Source organism: Lissotriton helveticus, chromosome 10 (assembly GCF_964261635.1).
Source record: "Lissotriton helveticus chromosome 10, aLisHel1.1, whole genome shotgun sequence".
NCBI lineage: Eukaryota > Metazoa > Chordata > Amphibia > Caudata > Salamandridae > Lissotriton > Lissotriton helveticus.
Window position 1 is genome coordinate 95,473,536 of NC_136071.1, and position 19,757 is coordinate 95,493,292.

The 19,757-nt window shown below is 41.4% G+C and overlaps 1 protein-coding gene across 1 annotated transcript in view; it reads left to right on the forward strand.

The window, feature by feature from the left end:
• Window positions 1-19,757, forward strand: part of PKD1 (polycystin 1, transient receptor potential channel interacting) — a 464,326-nt gene that overhangs the window by 343,686 nt on the left and 100,883 nt on the right. Inside the window, exons 22-25 of the mRNA XM_078664851.1 lie at window positions 4,850-4,994; window positions 7,848-8,447; window positions 9,213-9,369; window positions 17,170-17,422. Coding sequence (XP_078520977.1) covers window positions 4,850-4,994; window positions 7,848-8,447; window positions 9,213-9,369; window positions 17,170-17,422 — 1,155 coding nt within the window. The remainder of the gene's footprint in view (window positions 1-4,849; window positions 4,995-7,847; window positions 8,448-9,212; window positions 9,370-17,169; window positions 17,423-19,757) is intronic.

Here is a 19,757-nt window from a genome sequence, read left to right on the forward strand (position 1 = left end):
CGTGGTCCGCCTCGCCCGGGGGTGTGGATCCGCTACTGCTCCCAAACCACAGCAGCAGTCCCTGAGTGCAAATGCGGTATGGTGGCGAGTTTCCACTGGGGGGGGCAGACCTGCCTCTTCTCCTGAGGCTCTCACCGTTGTAGGCACCTCCGGGCGGGCTCCACGCTCTCCGACCTCGAGGCCAAACCAGTCCTTCTTTTCTTCGGTCCTATGCGTGCCGTCGGAGTCCCACTCACTCCAGTGGCGGGGATCCGAGTACCCACCTGCACCTTGCAAATATCGAGCCCTACTGAATTGTGTCTATAACAGGGGCGGCGGGGTGGTTTCCACGTGGTAGAGACAGAGAGACGGACACACACATCCTATTTCATCGCCATCTTGGTTGGCCGTGCCCCATAAATTACGTTTAGGATTATCCTCAAAACTGCTACCCCGAGGGTTATTCGATATTTGCATTACATGTCCCCGACCAGTCCTCTCACACTTGCTTAAACAGGCCGACTTCTTTGAATACGTGTGTAATCTCTGAGTGTGCAAAGTGTACATAATTTGCCACATATAATTAACTTCTTTGCTCTTAAAATAGCGCTTTGCCAGTTACACTGGGCACGTTTAAATTTGCACAAGAAAATGGGTCCGTGATTTAGGCTCAGAGCATGACTGTTTGAAGAAAGTGTGTGTTGTGTTAGAAGACAGTGTGCAACACTAGGGGGCACTTTGTTTTTAAATAATGTGTGGTATGAGAGTGAGCCTTGTGTGCTTAGAGACAGATGAAATTGTACAGTGTGTTTCACAAGTTTGAGATACAGGTGTTGTGTCGTGGGTTATAGGCAAGAGCAATTTACAGAATGTGATTATATTCTTCAGTATTCTGGTAAGAGAATTCAGTTTTTGGTAAGAGCATATGCATGTCTTTTAAGAATGTACAATGTGAAATGTGTGAGTGGACTGTTTGGTTAATGCCATGCGTGGAAGAGAGTGCATTGTGTAGTTAATGAATGTGAATGGTGTTACTAATAGGCAACCAAGCTGAAAGAGGAGCTGTCAGTCAGCACAGCATAGCACAGCACAGGATAAAATCCTTCACAGTGGCACTGTTCTGCATGTAATTGACTTGTGCGAGGAGAGTCAGATGTCACAGAATGATATTCCACATCAGGATTGTGAGAAACTGGATTATTATTTGAGGTAGGTGACTGCCCACCTCATGGAATAATCACAGCTCTTGTCAGGGTAGCTATGGGACAAAGCAGACAGGCTTCTTCAAGGGCAGTGTGTTAAGTATTGATGCACTACCCTCACAGCAACATAGTCAAAACTCTAAGCAATACAAATCCCAAAATTAGGAACGTAGCGTAAAATGTAATAAACAGAATGACAAAAACTCAGTAAGAGGAGATCATAATTTTTGAAGTATTAAGTAAAAATAGCACCAAAAAGCAGAAAGTGCCAATGATAGTTACTGACTGCGGTAGACCAGGATGGCAGGACCTATTCACAATTTGGGACCAACTGCGATGGAGCACAAGTCGGATAGACCATCCAGGCTCGCACTAGTCAAAGATCTTACCTTCTGACTTAGTCCTTGCATTTCCAACCAACCACAGAAATATACTTCTAAGACCAGCAGGACCTCATGGGAGGCTTTTAGAGCCTCACAGGGTGACAGGCAGATGTTAACAGCAGGTTACAGGCCAGGTTCAGTTGCCAGTGGTCAGCTTTGTACTTCCAGGAAAAGGCCTTCTGCAGCTTTTTGCCTCCCTGTAGCCACACAGGAGGTCAGTCAACTAACCATGTAAGTCCACTACTTTCTCCTGCGTACATGAGGGAGCGAGTCCCATCCTTCAAGGTTCCTCTTTGGTTATAGACGGCAGGTCTGGTCCTCTTCATATCTAAGTGTCCTGAGGAATGCTGGGTGAGAGGCTAGCTTTCTATGATACACCAGCCTCTGAGTGGGGTACTCCTTAAGGCCCTTCTGGTACCTTTTTGAACCAGACCTACCTACCTACTTTTGCATTAGTTCCTGTTTGCCTTACTTCAAACATGCCCAAAATGCCATGTGTCAGGGCATTAGCAAGATGGAGAAGGCGTTCGGCCACATTAAACTTGGTCTTCCCACATCTGACACTGAAATAAAGTTTGAAGCAGTCACTGTATCCACAACAAACCCAGAGACAGAAGTCTGGTAGGACAAAAGCAGGGACCTTCTGCAACAAAACAGGGGATTCACAAGAATTGTCTTGGCATCCTGTTCTCTCCCTTTCAAGTGCACCCCAAATATTATGTGTGGCTCAACAGACCTGTCAAGCAGAAATTGACACTGGGCTGTCAAAAGGAGGCCCACAGCCCCTACCCTGCATATTCTGTTGAGTTTAGAAGAGTCATCTCTTCCCATTCAGGTCTGCATATTATTTGCGCCTGGAAGGCATCTCACGCCTATTCAAGGCTCAGCAAAGGCTCGTAGAAGCTGGAGAGCTTATTAACATTAGCCTCCAGGAACTTCAGGCAGGAAAATGGTAACTTTCTAAAAGTTACTTTTCCTTAATATTTATTAAAAATACAACTTTACTTTGAAATGGATTTTAAATAACTTAAACAAATATTTATCCTATTATTGTTTTAGCTGGTCCCTTACCTGAGTTAGAAGTATTGGTATTTTAATCTGCTCTATACGCGAGACAGCTATGCCTCCAACAGTAAAAATTGCTTTTTGGGCCTCATCACTGTGGGGACATGATAATATACATTTTCTGCACATCCCACTTTTAAATACCATGCACACCAACAGTAAAAATTGCTTTTTGGGCCTCATCACTGTGGGGACATGATAATATACATTTTCTGCACATCCCACTTTTAAATACCATGCACAATACCTAGTGGGCTATACAGTTTACATAGAGGTGATTTACTAATATGTAAATGGAGTGTGTAACCTGTCCAGTCAGGCTACACAGCGTAAGCCTGAAGCCATGTTTGCACTGCCACTGTATGTTCTGCAGTCTATAAGTGGTATTTTAACTTCCAGACTCTGGGTGCACCTTCTACACAATATACTAGGGATTTATAGGCAAGTTAAAGGTACCAATTAGAAATAAGACAATTTAACCATGTCCAGATAAGGAGCATAGGCACTTTACTACTGGTTAGCAGGGCTAACATCCACAGAGTTTTAAAATCAGCATAAATAGGGTCCAGCAAAGAGTGAAAAATCCAGAGTGACCATGCAGTAAAGGTGGTTTTCCTAAAAGGATTTTAAACATGAAACAGAAATGAAAGAATTGGGGAATCTTGCAAAACGGAATGTTGAAAATTGTACAAATAACTAAATTAGTCTGTGTTGTCACATCTGAAAGGAAAGTGAAAGTCAAACTACATTCTTGTCTACTAGACCACTGAGGTCCATATTAGATTTATTGTTGAGTGAGAGTTTCACAGTACCCGCAGGTCCAACACATCCAATACATTCCTACTCAGAGCTTTTTCAAGAGTTGGGGAACAGGAGTGACCCAAAGTTGTGACTCCTGGCTTTGGCAGATGATGATTCCACATAGTAAGTAAAATAAGTTTGGCCAGCTTTTTTCAGTTCCCAGTGGGTACCTCATGTCATTAATTCAATTTGGGGAGCCCTCGCTTACAAGTTTACCCCACCTCTTTCCTCACTTTTTGAAATGTATTGTCAGCTGCTTCTTCAGAGAGGTAATGGAATATTGCACCTGGTCAAAACAACCAGTATCTTGCAATCCCTTTGGTAAGGTTGATTCTTAAAAATTAGACATCTGTGAATGGTACATAACATTTTCAGCCGATTATGTTATGAGTCATAAGTCTTCTGAATCAAAAAAGTCCAGTAGCAACAAAAATAGTAATTTGATGCTTGGCTGGCGTGTAAACTGATCTGCATTCCTTAGAGAGAGTTCTTTTGCCCAACTGCCTCAAAGTTCTTATTTTATTTTATGACAAGGTTAGCATTAAAACAGCCAGATGGCCTGAGATGTTCTTCTCTGGTCTCTGAGGTGCCAAAATGTCAATTATCCTTTCTTGATGTTCTTGGACAGGTTCTGCAAACCTGACCTGCCATGGGTCAGAGGCATGCCAAGGATTTAGTTTGGGAAGAAGAATGTTGGTTATTATGTAGTTTTCAATAAGGTTTAAGAGAGTGCAAGCAGCATCAAGGAATCTGAATGAAATCTTTTACTAAGAAGTGAAGAGGCCACTCGACGGGGACTGCGACCCCGCCAGGAACCTTAATGTTACAGTTATTGTAGTATTCAATTTTGTGTTTATTTTATTACTTTGGAGTGTAAAGACACCTCTTTGTGGATTACTGTAATTTTTTATTTTGCGTCAGAATGAAAACTTTTTAATATTTTTCTAATTACATGCATAATATTGAGCTTAACACTGTGTGCTCCAGAAAAATTAAGATTTTTATATTTGGAATTGCTTTTACCAGTCACCACAGTCTCACTTCTTGGTAGCAGGTCTGTTGTAGCTCCTATCCAAATTTGGCCATAGGTAACATTGACCAGTACAAATTGTGATTGTGTGGGTGTTGTGTTTCTGCTGCTACTTTGTGCTAGATAAAGTTTGTCTACGATGCATTTGGGTGTGAGTTAAAGCAATTTCAGTGCAAGGCATTGAACGCCAGGAACTATTCGATGGCAGCATACCAGCGCTGAAAATGCCCAGACCCTCAAAAGTGCATCTGCACAATCAGAGACCCTCCCTCAATCTAATAGAGCATAACTATTTCCAAGTCAGCTCAGTCTGATGTGAGCATTGTCCAGTGTCTCACTGTTGTTTCAGCTGGGGCGCTAGTAAAATTGCCTTGTGTGTGCCATTGCAGGTTGCCAGTGAGGAGCATGTGTGCGCATCCTGCCAAAGGAGAACGTTAAGCAAAATGGAAGCCATGATGGACATTCTCCAGAATGAGACCACACAGGGCACAATGACTCCCACCACCATCGCCGACAACATCCTGAACATAATGGGTGAGTGGGCTTAGACTGACAAACCAGCTGTGCATGCTCGAGTTAGGCTGTAGATGGTCCCCATTCTGCAGGAAAAATTCTAATCATTTCACTTGATGAACAATGTCTGAATAGAAGCAACTTCAGTAATGAAAACTAAACAATGCTTAAAAGTAGTGAGAGGCACTGAATTAACTTAAATGTCTTTGATTTATAGGAGAAGAAGAGAATGAGAGCCACCCTCTGGCTACATGGCCCTAAACTCTAAGATCTTTGTATGGCAAAATAAGATTTCACCCAAACAGTTTTTCTTGCCTTTCAACTTGGGTTCTTTTATTAACCTGCATGCCTGCCTTGATGAGTCCCACCCCAGAGGCCTCCATTGACAATGGCCTTTCTTTTTCCATCCCACTGAAACATAGATCTAATTCCATAGTATATTGCTACTTCTCCTAATCCAGGGGTATAACTCTACTGAAGGATTACCATACACACATATAGATGGATCCTGCACATATGCTGAAATGCAAAAGCATTGATGCCGTTCACATGTCTGCTTACATTTTGGTGCTGGTTAGACATGATAAAGACTATAGGATATGGACAGTCATACCTTTGTCTGAATGCAGCAGTGGGCTGACATTCTTCTTTCTCTTAATAAGGCGATTTCTCAGTATCCAATTTTTGAGATGAGGAGAGTAGCTGTCTCCCTAGTATACACCAGACACGCTTCCAAGCCAGTCTATGACAGTGTTTCTTGGAGATGTGTTTTAATTCGCCTTACATCCATCAGTTAACTGATATGAATCCAGTTCTTCCATTTCCTACTCTCCATCTTAGGCTTCATCAACGTTTTAGTCATTTATGAATTTTATCTAGATTGACTATGGGTAGGAGGCTGCCATTTTCATCATTTCACCATTGCTTCATTTACCCATGAACTAAAAAGAGCATCGCACTTTTCTGCCGGATGCAAGAGAGTATCCAGGGACATCTATAGTCCATAATGTCCTCCAGATTCATGGACTTTCATTGTAGAGCTGCTGACCTCGTCTTTGTCGCATGGTTTTCATCTGTGAAGAAACTAACCTCCACTTAATAATGGAATGGTCAGAACCCAGATGGTGTTATATTTGGAAGCCCATAGCATTTAAGCTGGAAGCCCACACATGATCCAGGATATGACCCTTCACATGGGTTGGAGCCTGAACATGTTGTGTCCAATTCAGAGAAGATAGTTGCTTGCAAAATTCGGTCATTTTGGCGTCTGTTGAGGCCACATCGTTTATATGCTGATTAATGTGCCCGGCAATAAGTAAACAATCACATGTAACACAACTTCAACTAATTAATTCACAAACATCTAAAGCGATGTTGCTTGAATAACCTGGTGCTCGGCAGGTGAGAATTTACTTGTTACAATTATTTGCATTTAGAAAGAGTAGTACATTGTCTACAATATTGACATCAGACTGGCTTGCAATTAAAATATTTTCTTTAAAAATAACTGCCACTAAACATTCTACTTTCTGGTAAATCCTGTTCTGAAAAGGGATTTGATAGACCTATGAGCCCACAGTGGCCAGCTGTGTCTGTTATATGTCCAACATTAAAAGCCTCTTACATTTCATACTGCCCTCCCCTCAGCCAGTTTCCTTCTCCCTCACTTTATATGCACTACTCCTTAATATCAGTGAAGAGTTGACCAATGTCTGCCTTTCAACACACCTTCATAAATGTTTAAGGGGGCACCAAAAAGGAATTAGCAGGGTAAAGGGCATGCTTCCATGTAAAAAGTAAATAGTATATTGTCTCTCATGCTGCACTCCCTCGCTTCTTGGGCACCGCCCCTGAACATCTGTATAATGGTGGAGTGCAGGGATCATTGTCTGTTCTCACCAGAGGCTCTTGCCTCTGACCTGTTGCTGATTTTATGTCTTATGCAACCTCACCTGCCATGGTCTCTGAAGTTACAAGACCCACGCGTGCCTTTATGTAGGAGCGGAGCAGAGACCTATCCAAGCTACATGGCTCTATTTAAACCACAGTGAAGTACTTTTAAATGAATGGGACTCATATCTGTGTGTAAGGGCTGTGGGGGAAGGAGGGGGTGTGATCCTTGCCTCCCTGTGGGCAAAATGAGATGCTCATAATGAATATTTTCAGCAGAAGGATCTCCTACCTGTAGTATGTTAATTACCCGCATTGCTTCACTTGGTTCTTTCTTCCAGCCCTTCCACACTACTGCTTTTTAAATGACTGTCTCCCCCTGTAAATTATCCCTCCTACTGGTCCTTCCTGTATCCATCACCCTGCGTCACACTAAAAGGTGAATCCCTTTATACCTTGTTCTAACTCAGTCCCTTTGCCCCTTTAGCAATATTCCCTCACCCACTTACTCAATCTCTCTTTTTCCACCACTAAACACCCACACTTCCCCCTTACTGCCCATTCTCTCTCTCTCTCTCTCTCTCTCCTTTCTCTGTTTATGTTGCTTCTCCTCCTTGTTTGTCTCTGTTTTTTTTGTTTATCTAGCTATTTTTGTCGGTCTATTACTACCTTTCTCCCTTTCAGCCTACCTCTCATCCTCTTTCTCTCCCTCTCTATTTATCTTACACTCTCCTTGTCTACCAAACCACTTCTACTAATCCTCTCCACCTCTCTGTTCCTCTCCTGATTTCCTCTCCTCATCCACCATTGTGAATTTCACTTTTCCACTTCCACTTCTTCCTCACCTCATTTTTACAATATCCCTCTCTACCTCAACTCACACCTCCTACCTCTTTCCAGTTAGGTCTTATCCCACCTCTTTCTCCTCTAAATTCATGGGCCTTCTGGACATGACGTATGTTTTACCACTTTTTTTCCTAACAGGTGACTTGATACATTTGGTCAACACTGACTCTGCTCTGAAGACAGGTGATGTCTGCAGCAACTCCTATTCCCTTACTGTGGCTTCCAAAGCATACAACCTCTCCTCAGACCTTATGCAGATTCTGATGAAGGGACGGGTGCTAAATGAGGAACCCCTCAAACTGAAAGGTGGTGAAATTGTTGCGCAGGGCAAAAGATCGGACCCCATGAACCTGCTGTGTTACTCCCAAGAGCCTGGCTGCCAGTTCTCTATCCCAGAGGCCTTCAATAGCACCTTCTCTGACCAACCCGATGTTATCCAAGTCATATTGGGACTCAAGTCTAACCCTTTCCCCTTTGGCTACATCCACAACTACACAGTTTCCACAAAAGTGGCTTCTATGGTGTTCCACACTCATAATGGGACGCAGATCCCAGTGGAAAGCCTGGAGTCTGGGAAAGCCATCACCGTAAAGATTACCAACAGTACTGTGGACAGCAACATTACAGCCGGGAACACCACCATTGAGGGAAGAGGTTCTGTCAACGTGGTTATTCAGACTTCAGTTGGGAACCGAGAGGCCAGTCTGCACATACGCGTCACATATAAAGTCATAGATGGTAAGTCTTGTTGATCCATTAAGCAAGTGGCATTCAGTGGGTCTATTCACTATTTTGTAGTTTGTTATTGGCGTTGTTGCCTTAATAATGTCTTAAAATGACTTTTCTTAGTAATAGGATACAGTGAGTTTATGTGTATGCGGTATGCAGATACTGTGGAAACGTATGGTTATTTAATCAGTCAAAGGGTGTGCGGTATCACGTTTTGTAACGTATCACAGTAATAGGTCATGCATTGTCACATCATGCAATATTCTGAAAGAGAAAGGCAGGTTTGATGTCTCTTCGTCCAAATCCTCGATTTTGATTAATTGACACCAGTGAATTTCATAGCAGAAATATTGATTAGTATTCATTCTTTGTCAGTGTTGGGATACACACACATACACAACACAAAGGTCTCCATTTTGTGATTCTACAACCAACACACACCAACTATAGGGTTTATTGCTTGACTTCCTACAGGGCCTAGTTCAAAGGCATCAGTGTGCGAGCATGATAACACAACCTCACTTAGTCCAATAATCTCACTGTACCACTCTTAGACTGTGTGCACACTCACACACACAAACAATCACAGAGAGCCCACACAATCTCTAGAGAGGCACAGACACAAAATCTAATGCATGTTTAGCATGATCCTAGAACACAGCACAAGGATCACATTCACTTTGCATACTCGCATACAGCCACAAATGCTGTCCTTTTCTATATCCATCATAACTGTGAATGTTGCTTATGCCAACTCCTTTCTTTTCCACCCAGAGCGTTACTTGTACAGTGAGAAGGAGCCTTTCATCACTGCATACCTTCATGAGTCTGCCAACCCCAATGAGTACAACTGCTCGGACATGAAGACGATTCGAGTTGAAGATTTCCATGGAACTGATCACAAACTCTACACATTTTTAGTCTTCCCTGGGTAAGAGTTGTATATGTTTGTAAGCTCTGTTTTGCAAGAAATAATCACATCCTTCATCCCTTCATCTCTCCAATTTCAAAGCCGCTTGGTTCATCACTTTAGAATGACAAGCATTGCAACCAAAGTCAATAGATCTCACCTGTACACGAGCTATTGGCTTTTCCAATGTGCCTTACATGTTGTACACCAGTGTGTCTGCTGTTCAGCATTGCTAAAGGTCTGTAGCATAGAGGGGAGATGTGTGGAGTAGCATAGAGTGGCAAAAAAAGGACTAGAGTGTCAGAGTGGAGTGTCGTAGAGTAGAGTGTCATCCAGAGGTATACCTCATCCTTTCTGTTAGCAACCAGCCTGTACGGATTATAAATGCTAAGTTGCAAGCCCTGACACTGCCCCATCCTGTTGCCAACCTCGCCCTCCCAGTGGTATACAGTTCATGTATGAAAGGTCCCTAACAATATCAGTTTAGCTCAAAAGCATGTATTCACAGTGTGCCACTATAAATCAAGAGTCAGATTGTGGAACTAACATAAACTTTGTTCATATCTCATTTACATATTTTGGCATTCTCCTTTACGTGTGTTTCAAAATCTTACCAAAATACTAAGTGAAGGCAAGAAGGCAGTGTAGCTCAGGATCATACCATTTGAATTAACCTGCACTTACCTTCATGTTATAGGATTGTGTTCCCCATATGCACTGTTTGCCAACTTTAGAATTAAGTTTGTCTATCTTTAGTGCAGCTAACAATAGGCAATAAAATCTATTTCAACATTTGGGGTAGTAGATCAGAATCGCAACAAGGCTTAAGCAAAAATATGGATGTCTTTTAGTTCGAATCTACTAGTGTCGGGCAGACACATACAGTGGCCCTCATTCTGGAGTGTTTACTCTTTTCAGTTGAATCACAATCCATCATCTCCTACCACCTCTCGAACCTGCTACACAGTCCATTCCGTAGAACAACCAATCTTAGCAACCCTTCACTGTCAGTTAATACAAAAAAACACCACCTGTGAGTTCAAGATAACCTACAGGGTCCCCAAGAGCTGCAGCATAACATATCTTATGCCACCCTAAGGGATCCACACACAAATCTCACAAGTCTGCCATTGCAGGCTGTGTGCCATGGTGCAAACCATGAGTGAAAACACAACATGGAATACTCCTATGTGTCATGCCAGAGGCACTACATTTAATATATGTAAGTCATCCCTACATCAGGCCTTTGAGCCCTAAGGCAGAGTGCATTATATTTTATTTGAGCATATGCCCCTGTGATGACTAATTCTATTACTAGGTATTGCAAGTGAACAGGGAAGCCATCTTAAGGTATGTGCTGGGCACTGGTCAAAACAAGTTTCCCAGCTACATAATGGCTACACTGAAACCTATGGTGTTTAGTATCAAACACCTCATAATAATAACCCCACACTGATTCTAGTTATGGATTTATTAATACATGCACCCAAAGGGTACCTCGGAGGTGACCCGTGAACCCTACTAGTCCTCTAGTGTGCTGGTTGGCTGGTCTTGTCAGTCTGCCACCACAGAGCCCTAGGAGGTAAGAGCCCGCTCTCAGAGGTCAGGAACAGTGACCGCTCTGGCAGGAGATGTTTACACCTCCTCCAGCAGAAAGACTTTTAAATTGGCTTATCAAGGGCAGAGGCTTCAAAGCCTCTGCCGTCTTTGATATGCAATCCTGGCTTCCCCCAGACCTATAGGCTGCCACCCCCTGCCCTGAGGCCCATTTGGCACCAGGACAGGCGATGAATTAGCTGTGCAGGAGGCGTGTTGCAGGCTGGACACACCTTTAAGGTGGGCTGCCTGAAGTAAATAAAACAATTTTAACTTTACTGGCTGTGGTGAAATTGGGAACTCTGGGACAGGGTGATGCCCACTCCCCACAGGAAGTGGTCCTCTTTATGTTTTCTCTCATAGGTTAACATTACAGCTACAAATTTACATATACAAGTGTATTTTGATATGCTTCAAAAAGAGATATCTGGAAAGTACTCACCCAATTATGATGACCTTGGTGTCTAAATTCATATAAATATTGGTGTTATTTTTATTAATTGGTGTCTGATTCCTTTATTGTGTGTGTTGCTTACTGACTGTGTGTAATACGTGCTTAACACTATCCTCTGATAAGCCTAAACTGCTTGCCCACACTACCACAAAAAAAGAGCATTTGGGATTATTATTATAACCCCTGTCAACCTATAAGGTTCGCCTGGACTCTCTGCACAGTGTATCTCATTTTGGTGCACTATATCGAGAGCAAGCTTCCTTTAATATATAATAGCTGGTCTGCATGATTGTGTTGATATATTCCCTATGTGTGACTCAAGAGCATTGCAAGAATCTTCTGATGTTCTTCAATTATAAAACCCTCCTCTGCTTAAGTGCAGCATTCCCACATTCACTCGGGGATAAGTTATTGGTTATAGTTAAGAAAACCATCCCATAGAGCTTTGCATAGCCCCTTACCTGAAGCAATTCCTTCCCTCACTCTAAGAAATTAGTTCTGTTAACCTGAAATAAGCCACAATGACAATTCTACTGAAGAAAATCATTATAGATGATCGTCGCTGATGTCAGAACAATTGCCTATCTACTCTCTGGCAGTAAAACCCTGCGAAGTTAGGTTACTTGACAGATCCATGAATACAAGAACAAAAGAACTGTATGGCTAGAACCCGGTCCCAGTTTGTATAACTGTACAATACAAACAATACATTACATGTTATACTTTCAAGTAGATTAGAGATAGTGTCTAGAGCTGATGGATATACACTGGACTGGATGTATCCCTTCCTTTCTAAAGGACAATTTTTCATTGGGAAAGTTAAATCATCCTCACATAAGGTGTCTTGCAGAGCTTTTCAAGGATTCCCCCATATCCTGTCTACTTTTAAATATTTATGTGCTCTGTTGGCAGAACTCCTTGAATAGTGTCAGACCAGTCTCCAAAAGTACATTGACTACCAAATGCATTTACAGGTCAGTAAACAAGACATCCATCATTGCATGCTTGGACCATTTTCTTTCAGTGGATGAAAGCTGAGGTCCTGGTGCCTGGAGCTCTCTGCTTTTGGGCTAGTGCCCCAAGATAGGATTGCGGCCATCCACCATGCACCATGCACTGAGAAACCTGAGAGTCCTATTTAACTCTAACATCTTTTATTCACCAAATGAATGCATCTGTCAATGGCATCAATCTCCAACTTCCCCGTCTTCATAAAGTCATCCCACTCTTTCAAGCTGACTGCTTGGTGGAGCCAATGAGAGTCATAGTCCTAGCACACAATGATCACTGTTGCCATTGTTTATTCTGTGCTCCCAAAGAAAACAATCAGCATGTTGCATATGGTTGAAATCAGTTGTCTAATATGTGCTCAATTTGAGAATGTACACTCCGTCTTGGAAGCCTTTCAGTGGGTCCTAGTTGATGTGAGTATCTACATTCCATTTTACACATTGTTTTCTTTTTATGTGCTGGTCCAAAGTAAAGTCCACATTTGTAAAGCGCACAATCACCCGTAAGGGTCTCTAGGCACTGGGGGCCGTCGGGAAGATTAAGCGAGCTATTGCCCAGAGTCACATGGTGCTGGGCTGACCTGCCGCCGGAGCCGGGGATCGAACCGTGGTCCCCAGATGGTCAGGCATTCTTTTCCCATCCCCCTTTCCTCTGGTAATGAAACATCAATCAAAGGCCTTTGCCAGTGTCAATAAGCCCTTCTTTAATGAACAATATCTTTGAATATATATTGTCAAACCAACTTTTGTTTCAGCCTTGCTTTTCTAATAGACCGATATATTTGCTTTCCCTTCTTACCTGGTTCGTTTTGATCTTCTTCCTTCCTTCTTCACTCACAACTCCACATAGTAGCAGTAGGTTTCAGGCCCTGTGTTAGGACAGGGATCCTCACCTCTCATTAGAGCAAAATGCAACTCAGATAAACGATACCAGCTACTTCAATATGTGAAATACACTTAAGAAGGGTGAAAATGAAAATAAGAAGCATACCAGTAAGACTGAATGAATTTATTAGTTACTACCCTAGATACATGAGCATGTTGGATCAAACAAGTTGGCTAACAGCGTAACATCCTAGTTCTTTTCACAATAATACATCTATTTATCTATGACTTCACATTTGTGAAAAGAAAGATATGTTTCAATTTTGCATATGTTGAACGTTAAAAGACATAATAGAGTTTCTTGTATTACTTATCTCTAACTACATACATTGTAATGGGTGTTTGTGAGAGAAGAGCGAGTATACTAAGACCGCTTCCTCTAGGAATGATAAAAAGGGGAATTTCAGTGGATGCATGAAGGGCAGAAGATGTCATCTCATGGGAGGCGAGCCCTTCCATAAATGAGTAGGAGACGACTATCGGTTATGATTAGTGAGAGTTGACCCCTTAATGAAATTGCACAAGGCCAGTAGAGATAAAACCTGATTTGCAGGGGTCAAGGGATGAGTGCCAAGTATGGCAATTTATGTCCTGTGGTGTAAAAGGACACCAGAAAAGAGAGTGTGTAATATGAGATTAGAATAGATAAATGATGACCCATCATTCTAAGAGTTAAAAAAATCGAAATGGACTCAGGAGGTTGATTTTTTCTGAGGTTGGAAATTGCTTGGAATGATATCCTTGAAAAGTAAGGAATATGGGCTTATAGAAGTAGCTTAAAGGTGATGGTGAGTTACAGGAGAGAAGGATAAATGATCATCTTTAGATTTAATCATTTTTTTGGGGGGTTTAGAACAAAATCTTACATTCGCTTGAAAGTGATAATAACTTATTTGTACCTTGGAAGATTGAAAGACCAAAGTATCCTTGCAGGGATTCAAATCCATGACCTAGTGAAAAAAGCAGATATCGTGAATTACTTTGCAGGTTAAAAAAGGTACTATTCACCTGGGTCGGGCACATCTATACCCTATAGAGGTGCCCGTAGTCAAAAGTCTATCCAAAGTGTGTGACTGCATTAATACATTTGAGCACTTTAAGCTTGAGTCACATGAGTAAATTTACATGTGTACATTTATTCATGTGTACATCTACTACTGCACCTAGGTGTAAACTGCACTTTTTGCTATTGACAATTTCTATTTGTATATTTACGCCTAAGTGTCGATTTATATGCTTCAACCCCCTGATGGAAACTCCTGCAACAGGATTACAAGTGTAAAGTCCCTACTAGAAACTTTTGACACATAGGTGGAGATCTTCACCACAGTGAAAAGTATAAAGTAAAATGCTAACATTTACTCTGTTTAAAATAATACTTAAAATATTTCAATATACAGGAAAAATATTTATTTGTTTCACTTCAGCGGCTCCCATTCGTCATGATAGCATGCTCTAGAGAGACGGGTCAGATGTTGGGTATGGGTTGCTAATAAATCCAGGACAACCTCCTTATGTTACCATGGAAAAACATCTTATACTTGGCTGCAGGCGCCAACAAATCCTAAGTTTTATCGGGGTATGGACCCAACGTGCTTTGGCTCATTGCCGTGAGCCTTGTCCACGTATTAAAATATTCATTATAGACCTAGAACTATTAAAAGTGCTGCAGCACATAAGCGCATTAAATAAATAAATAATTTAAATATATTTATTTACCATAAAAATATTTCTTAAAAACATAATTTGAAAATTCCCAACCACAGTAACATTTTGATTTTTATTAAATAGACATTACATTTTGTCAAAAGTTATGTTTTGTATTAATGTAAAGTATTTTTAATAAAAGTTTAATTTATTTGTGCTTAAAATAAGTGTATTATGCAAAATAATGTTTTACCCATTATGTATAATTTTTAACATGAAACAAAATATATACATATTTTAAAAGTTTAAATAATTGTTTTTATTTAAAATTATTTTGTTTGGGTGTTATTTTAAGTCCCTGCCTCCATTATTTTCTATGGGAGTGTGTTGCCATACATGTGAGTGGCCTTGTCTGGTACTTCACTAAACGGGTTTGCGACCCGTTTGCGTATGCAAAATCTGAAAGGGCTATGTACAATTCCCAAATAGCGAGTTGCAATTTATTTGTGACTCGCTATTTAGAAATTGCGAGTCACTATTAGGAAGGGGCGTTCCCTTCCTAATAGCGACCGCAACCCCATGTAGGAATGTTTTGTGACCGCAACTACGGTCACAAAACACTCACAAATTACCACCCTCTTTGAGAGGGTGGTAATGCAGTCGCAAATTGGAAGAGGTCCCCAGGGGACCACTTCCACTTCGTGACTGTCTTTAAAAATATTTTGTAAGGGCAGGCAGTGGTCCCGGGTACCACTACCTGCCCTTAAAAAAATTAAACAAAAATGTTAAATTTCTATTTATTAAATGCATTAAAAAAAATTATTGAAAGGCAATCCCAGAAATGGAGGTCTGCTGAGCTCAGCAGGCCACCATCCCTGGTAGGGCCAGCCATTCCCAATGGGGTCGCAAATTGCGACAGGCTAATTAATATTTATGAGCCTCGCAATTTACGACCCCATTGGGATTTGCAAACAGTGTTAAATACACTGTTGTACATGGCAAATAGCACCTCGAAAATTGGGAGTCACAAATGCGATGCAATTTACGAGGCGCAATTTGTCAGGTCGTACATCTGGCTTAACTCCAGTGCTGGGGTGGAGTATATTTACTATTGTTTTGTCACCTTAAGGGTTTTAGTCACTAAAGAAGTGTAGTTTGTGAATAGCAATTGGCTGACTCTTTTGCGAATGCATATTTGTAGTAGCCTATACCTCCCTATGCCCCCCTTAATTTTCCCTCAGCTTGTAGCAAGTATTCCCCATTTCCCAGCCACTCCCCCTTGTCCCGCCTAGAGTTGCTACAAAGTAGGCTTAAGAGTGCAGAGGTCTCCAGCATGGTGGCGGAGATCTTCACATAGAAAAGATGAGCGAGGCAGAAGCAGAGGTCTCTGCCCATAGGTTAGTAAACAGCATTGTGTAGTACGTGAGTAGTACTGCTGTAATACTACTTCATGTACTACAATAAGCAGTTTGTGAATAGGCCCCTATATTTAGTAAATGATTCAGCATAAGAATAGCAAGCTTCACAGAGAAATAGCTTAAAGAACATATAAGCAGCAGAATGTTGACAGCGGAGCCAGAGATTTGGAAAGAAGAGCGAATCGCAATGGGGCTTTGAAACTCAGATTTACTCTTAGGACTCAGTGTCACCAGTCATACAAGACAATAAATAACACTGGGGTGTCATTGCAGGTTAGACTGAGAGATATTTCTGAAAGTTTTTCTATGAAAGTTTTCCAGGGTACAGAATTCCACGCAGTACATCCGAGAGATTCCACACCTAGTGATACCCCATCTGTCAATATCACCTCTGCTTCCAGATACATATTCCACATATTAAAAGCATGTGAAATATGTGACTTGAAAAGGTCCCAGAATTCAGGTACAATTTCTGGGAGCTGCATGTTATTTGCCATTCAGGGCACAAAACTGGTAATTGCGTTGTGTGTTGGTAAAGCAAACTAGTAACAGTAAGGTACCGGTCCAGAATTACCACTTCACCTTTAATAGACGACTTGTGAGGAAGCCCCATTTATGTGATTATACCCAAGTGATGAAATTGTAGTGTCCAGTGAGCTAATGCATTTGTTATATCAAAACTTAAAACTGAAATTTCATCATGATTACATTGATGAAAACAATTGCTTAATAAATATAAAGTCATCCGATAATAGCGCAAAGTGAATGTTTATAAAAGTAATGGATTCATATGGGTTTTTATCTCGTTTAGTGGTGAAGGTACAGCAGAGGAACATCATGTGAACATTACCAACCACTATCGCTGGTCTGCGGTGGAGGTGACAGTGGGCCTGTACACATCCCTGTGCCAGTACTTCAATGAGAACGAGAAAAGGTGGGAGACTGAGGGCATGGCTGCATTGGCGGACACCTCACCGGAGCAAGCGGTCTGCCTGACTCACCACCTCACTTCTTTTGGAGCCAGTCTCTTCGTCCCTCCAAGTTCGGTTCACTTCATATTCCCTGTGAGTAGAAACAGTCGTAAGCTTTGGGGTAACTGGACAACATCTTATTCATTGTCTTCTACAATGGCTGACTACTAAAAGCGATGCGCTTCCTTTCATTGTCAGAACAGCATTGATGGTTCAGTGTTTTGTGTTAAGAAGTACTATATTTTTAAATTATATGTGTGTAAGAAAAATAAAGCTAGCTACAGAATAAAAGACTATTTATACTTAATAAGTTGTAACTTTACCTCTATGTTGCTGGTTTCATATTGTAGAGATTTATTTTATGTAATGATTGGAAATGTTTAAGCATTTTTACAGGATATTCGGCTTCAGTGCTCAGTTCACTAAATTATTATAACTCAGTGCTTTAACCCCTGGATAGCTTAGAAGCCGAGTTCTAAAAATATAAATTGACGACAAAGTCTCGAACTTTACGCAAGTTAGTGATAACTTCTAAAAATGAAAACAGGAAACATACAATACCATATCTAGTGCATCCTGTAAGTATCATGATGCTTTGCATTAGGACTGCAGCTTGCACTGACAACCAGGAGGTAATCTACTGCATTACCACCCAAGAGGCAACCTATTCAGACTGCCTGTTTGTTAAGAGAGACTCACAGAGCATTTCCTTCTCATCAGGATCCTGGTGTGAACTAAGCACTAAGGGAATTCTTAATGTTCCATTAATACCCCCTAATGAAAAGGATGACCAAAATCCTAGGTTGACAGGTGCAGTACCAGAATATTGTTGTGAGAATATAGTCTGACATTAATATTGTGTCCTAAATATAGCTCTATTGAGTTACAATAGAGAACATACACCCAGTGGAACAGCATTTTTGTAAACAAAATTGAGGACACAATATTTATTTCAGATGATATTCTATAATTATAAGCTTTATTTGTCTTTCTTTATCTCTGTAGCTCTGTTCATATAGGTTCTGAAGATAAGTCATCTACAACTTTGCCATTCTATTAGCATTTGTGTACACTGCACAATTTTTCTCTGTCCGCCCAAGCCACGCAACCACATTAAATATCATTATTACAAGTGTTCATGCCATGCTGCAAATTTCTACGTCATTCTGTTGAAGCCCCCCAGGGTTGACATGATGGTTTTTCATGGAGTTTGAGAAGCCAAAGTGCGGCAGTCTGACCTGCCTAAATTGCCCAGCTTGTCCACCATCACTTTAAGTATCATCTACACAGCCCACATGATGGATGAGCAGGTGAAACTTTTGATGTTGGTTAGACAACTTTTTACCACCTTAAAATAGGGTAGCAAAGTGAATAGCAGAGCAAAGGGGACTCTCATAACTGCCCTCCAACAAAATCTGCCCCATAGTGTTAGTGAGAACTGTTTACATTACCAGGGGCCAGATGTAGGTAGAATAGATTTACCGATTCTTAATTACCGAAAATTACCGAATTTTACCGATTCGGTAATTAAGAATCGGTAAATCTGAGGGGTGGATATGTAGGTATTCCAGATGTGCTGGAATACCGAATCTTTAAAATTCGGTATTTACCGATTCGGTAAATACCGAATCGGTAATGCCCATTCATTCCTTTGGGCTTTGAAGCCCATAGGAATGTATGGGCATTATCGATTCGGTATTTACCGAATCGGTAAATACCGATTTTCACAAGGGTGCAGGGGGTGTCACTTTGACACCCTCTGGCCCCCCCAAAACAGGTTCGGGTGCCATGTGGCAGGCATACATGCCCTAAGGGCAGGTCTGCCTGTCACATGGCATAGGTGTGCATGCACACATGTGCATGCACACCGGAATCGGTATTTTACCATCAAATTGGATTTGATGGTAAAATACCGATTTGGTAAGGCCTCTGGGACTCAGAAGAGTCCCACCTACATCTGGGTGCCTCAGAATCGGTAAATTTACTGAATTTTTATTTTACCGAATCGGTAAAATTACCGATTCGGTAATGTTACCGATTCGGTAAAAAAATGCCCCCTACATACCTGTCACCCATTTACCGATCGGTAACGGCCAAAATCGGCCGTTACCGGTCGGTAAATGGCCACCTACATCTGGCCCCAGATATTGAAAAGGATAATCTTCTTAATAACATAGTATTGACTCAGTGGTTCACACTGTTAATTTGTTTTCGATATTGTGGTAATCTAGTGTCAAATCAGGAAACTATGGCTATTTCATTGCGGAACAATTTAGATTTATGGGGCCAGATGTAGGAGCCAAAATACCGGTCGGTAACGGCCGATTTCGGCCGTTACCGACCGGTATTTAAGTATTGGCATGTAGGGGCATATTTTTACAGAATCGGTAAATTTACCGATTCGGTAAATTTACCGATTCTGTAAAAT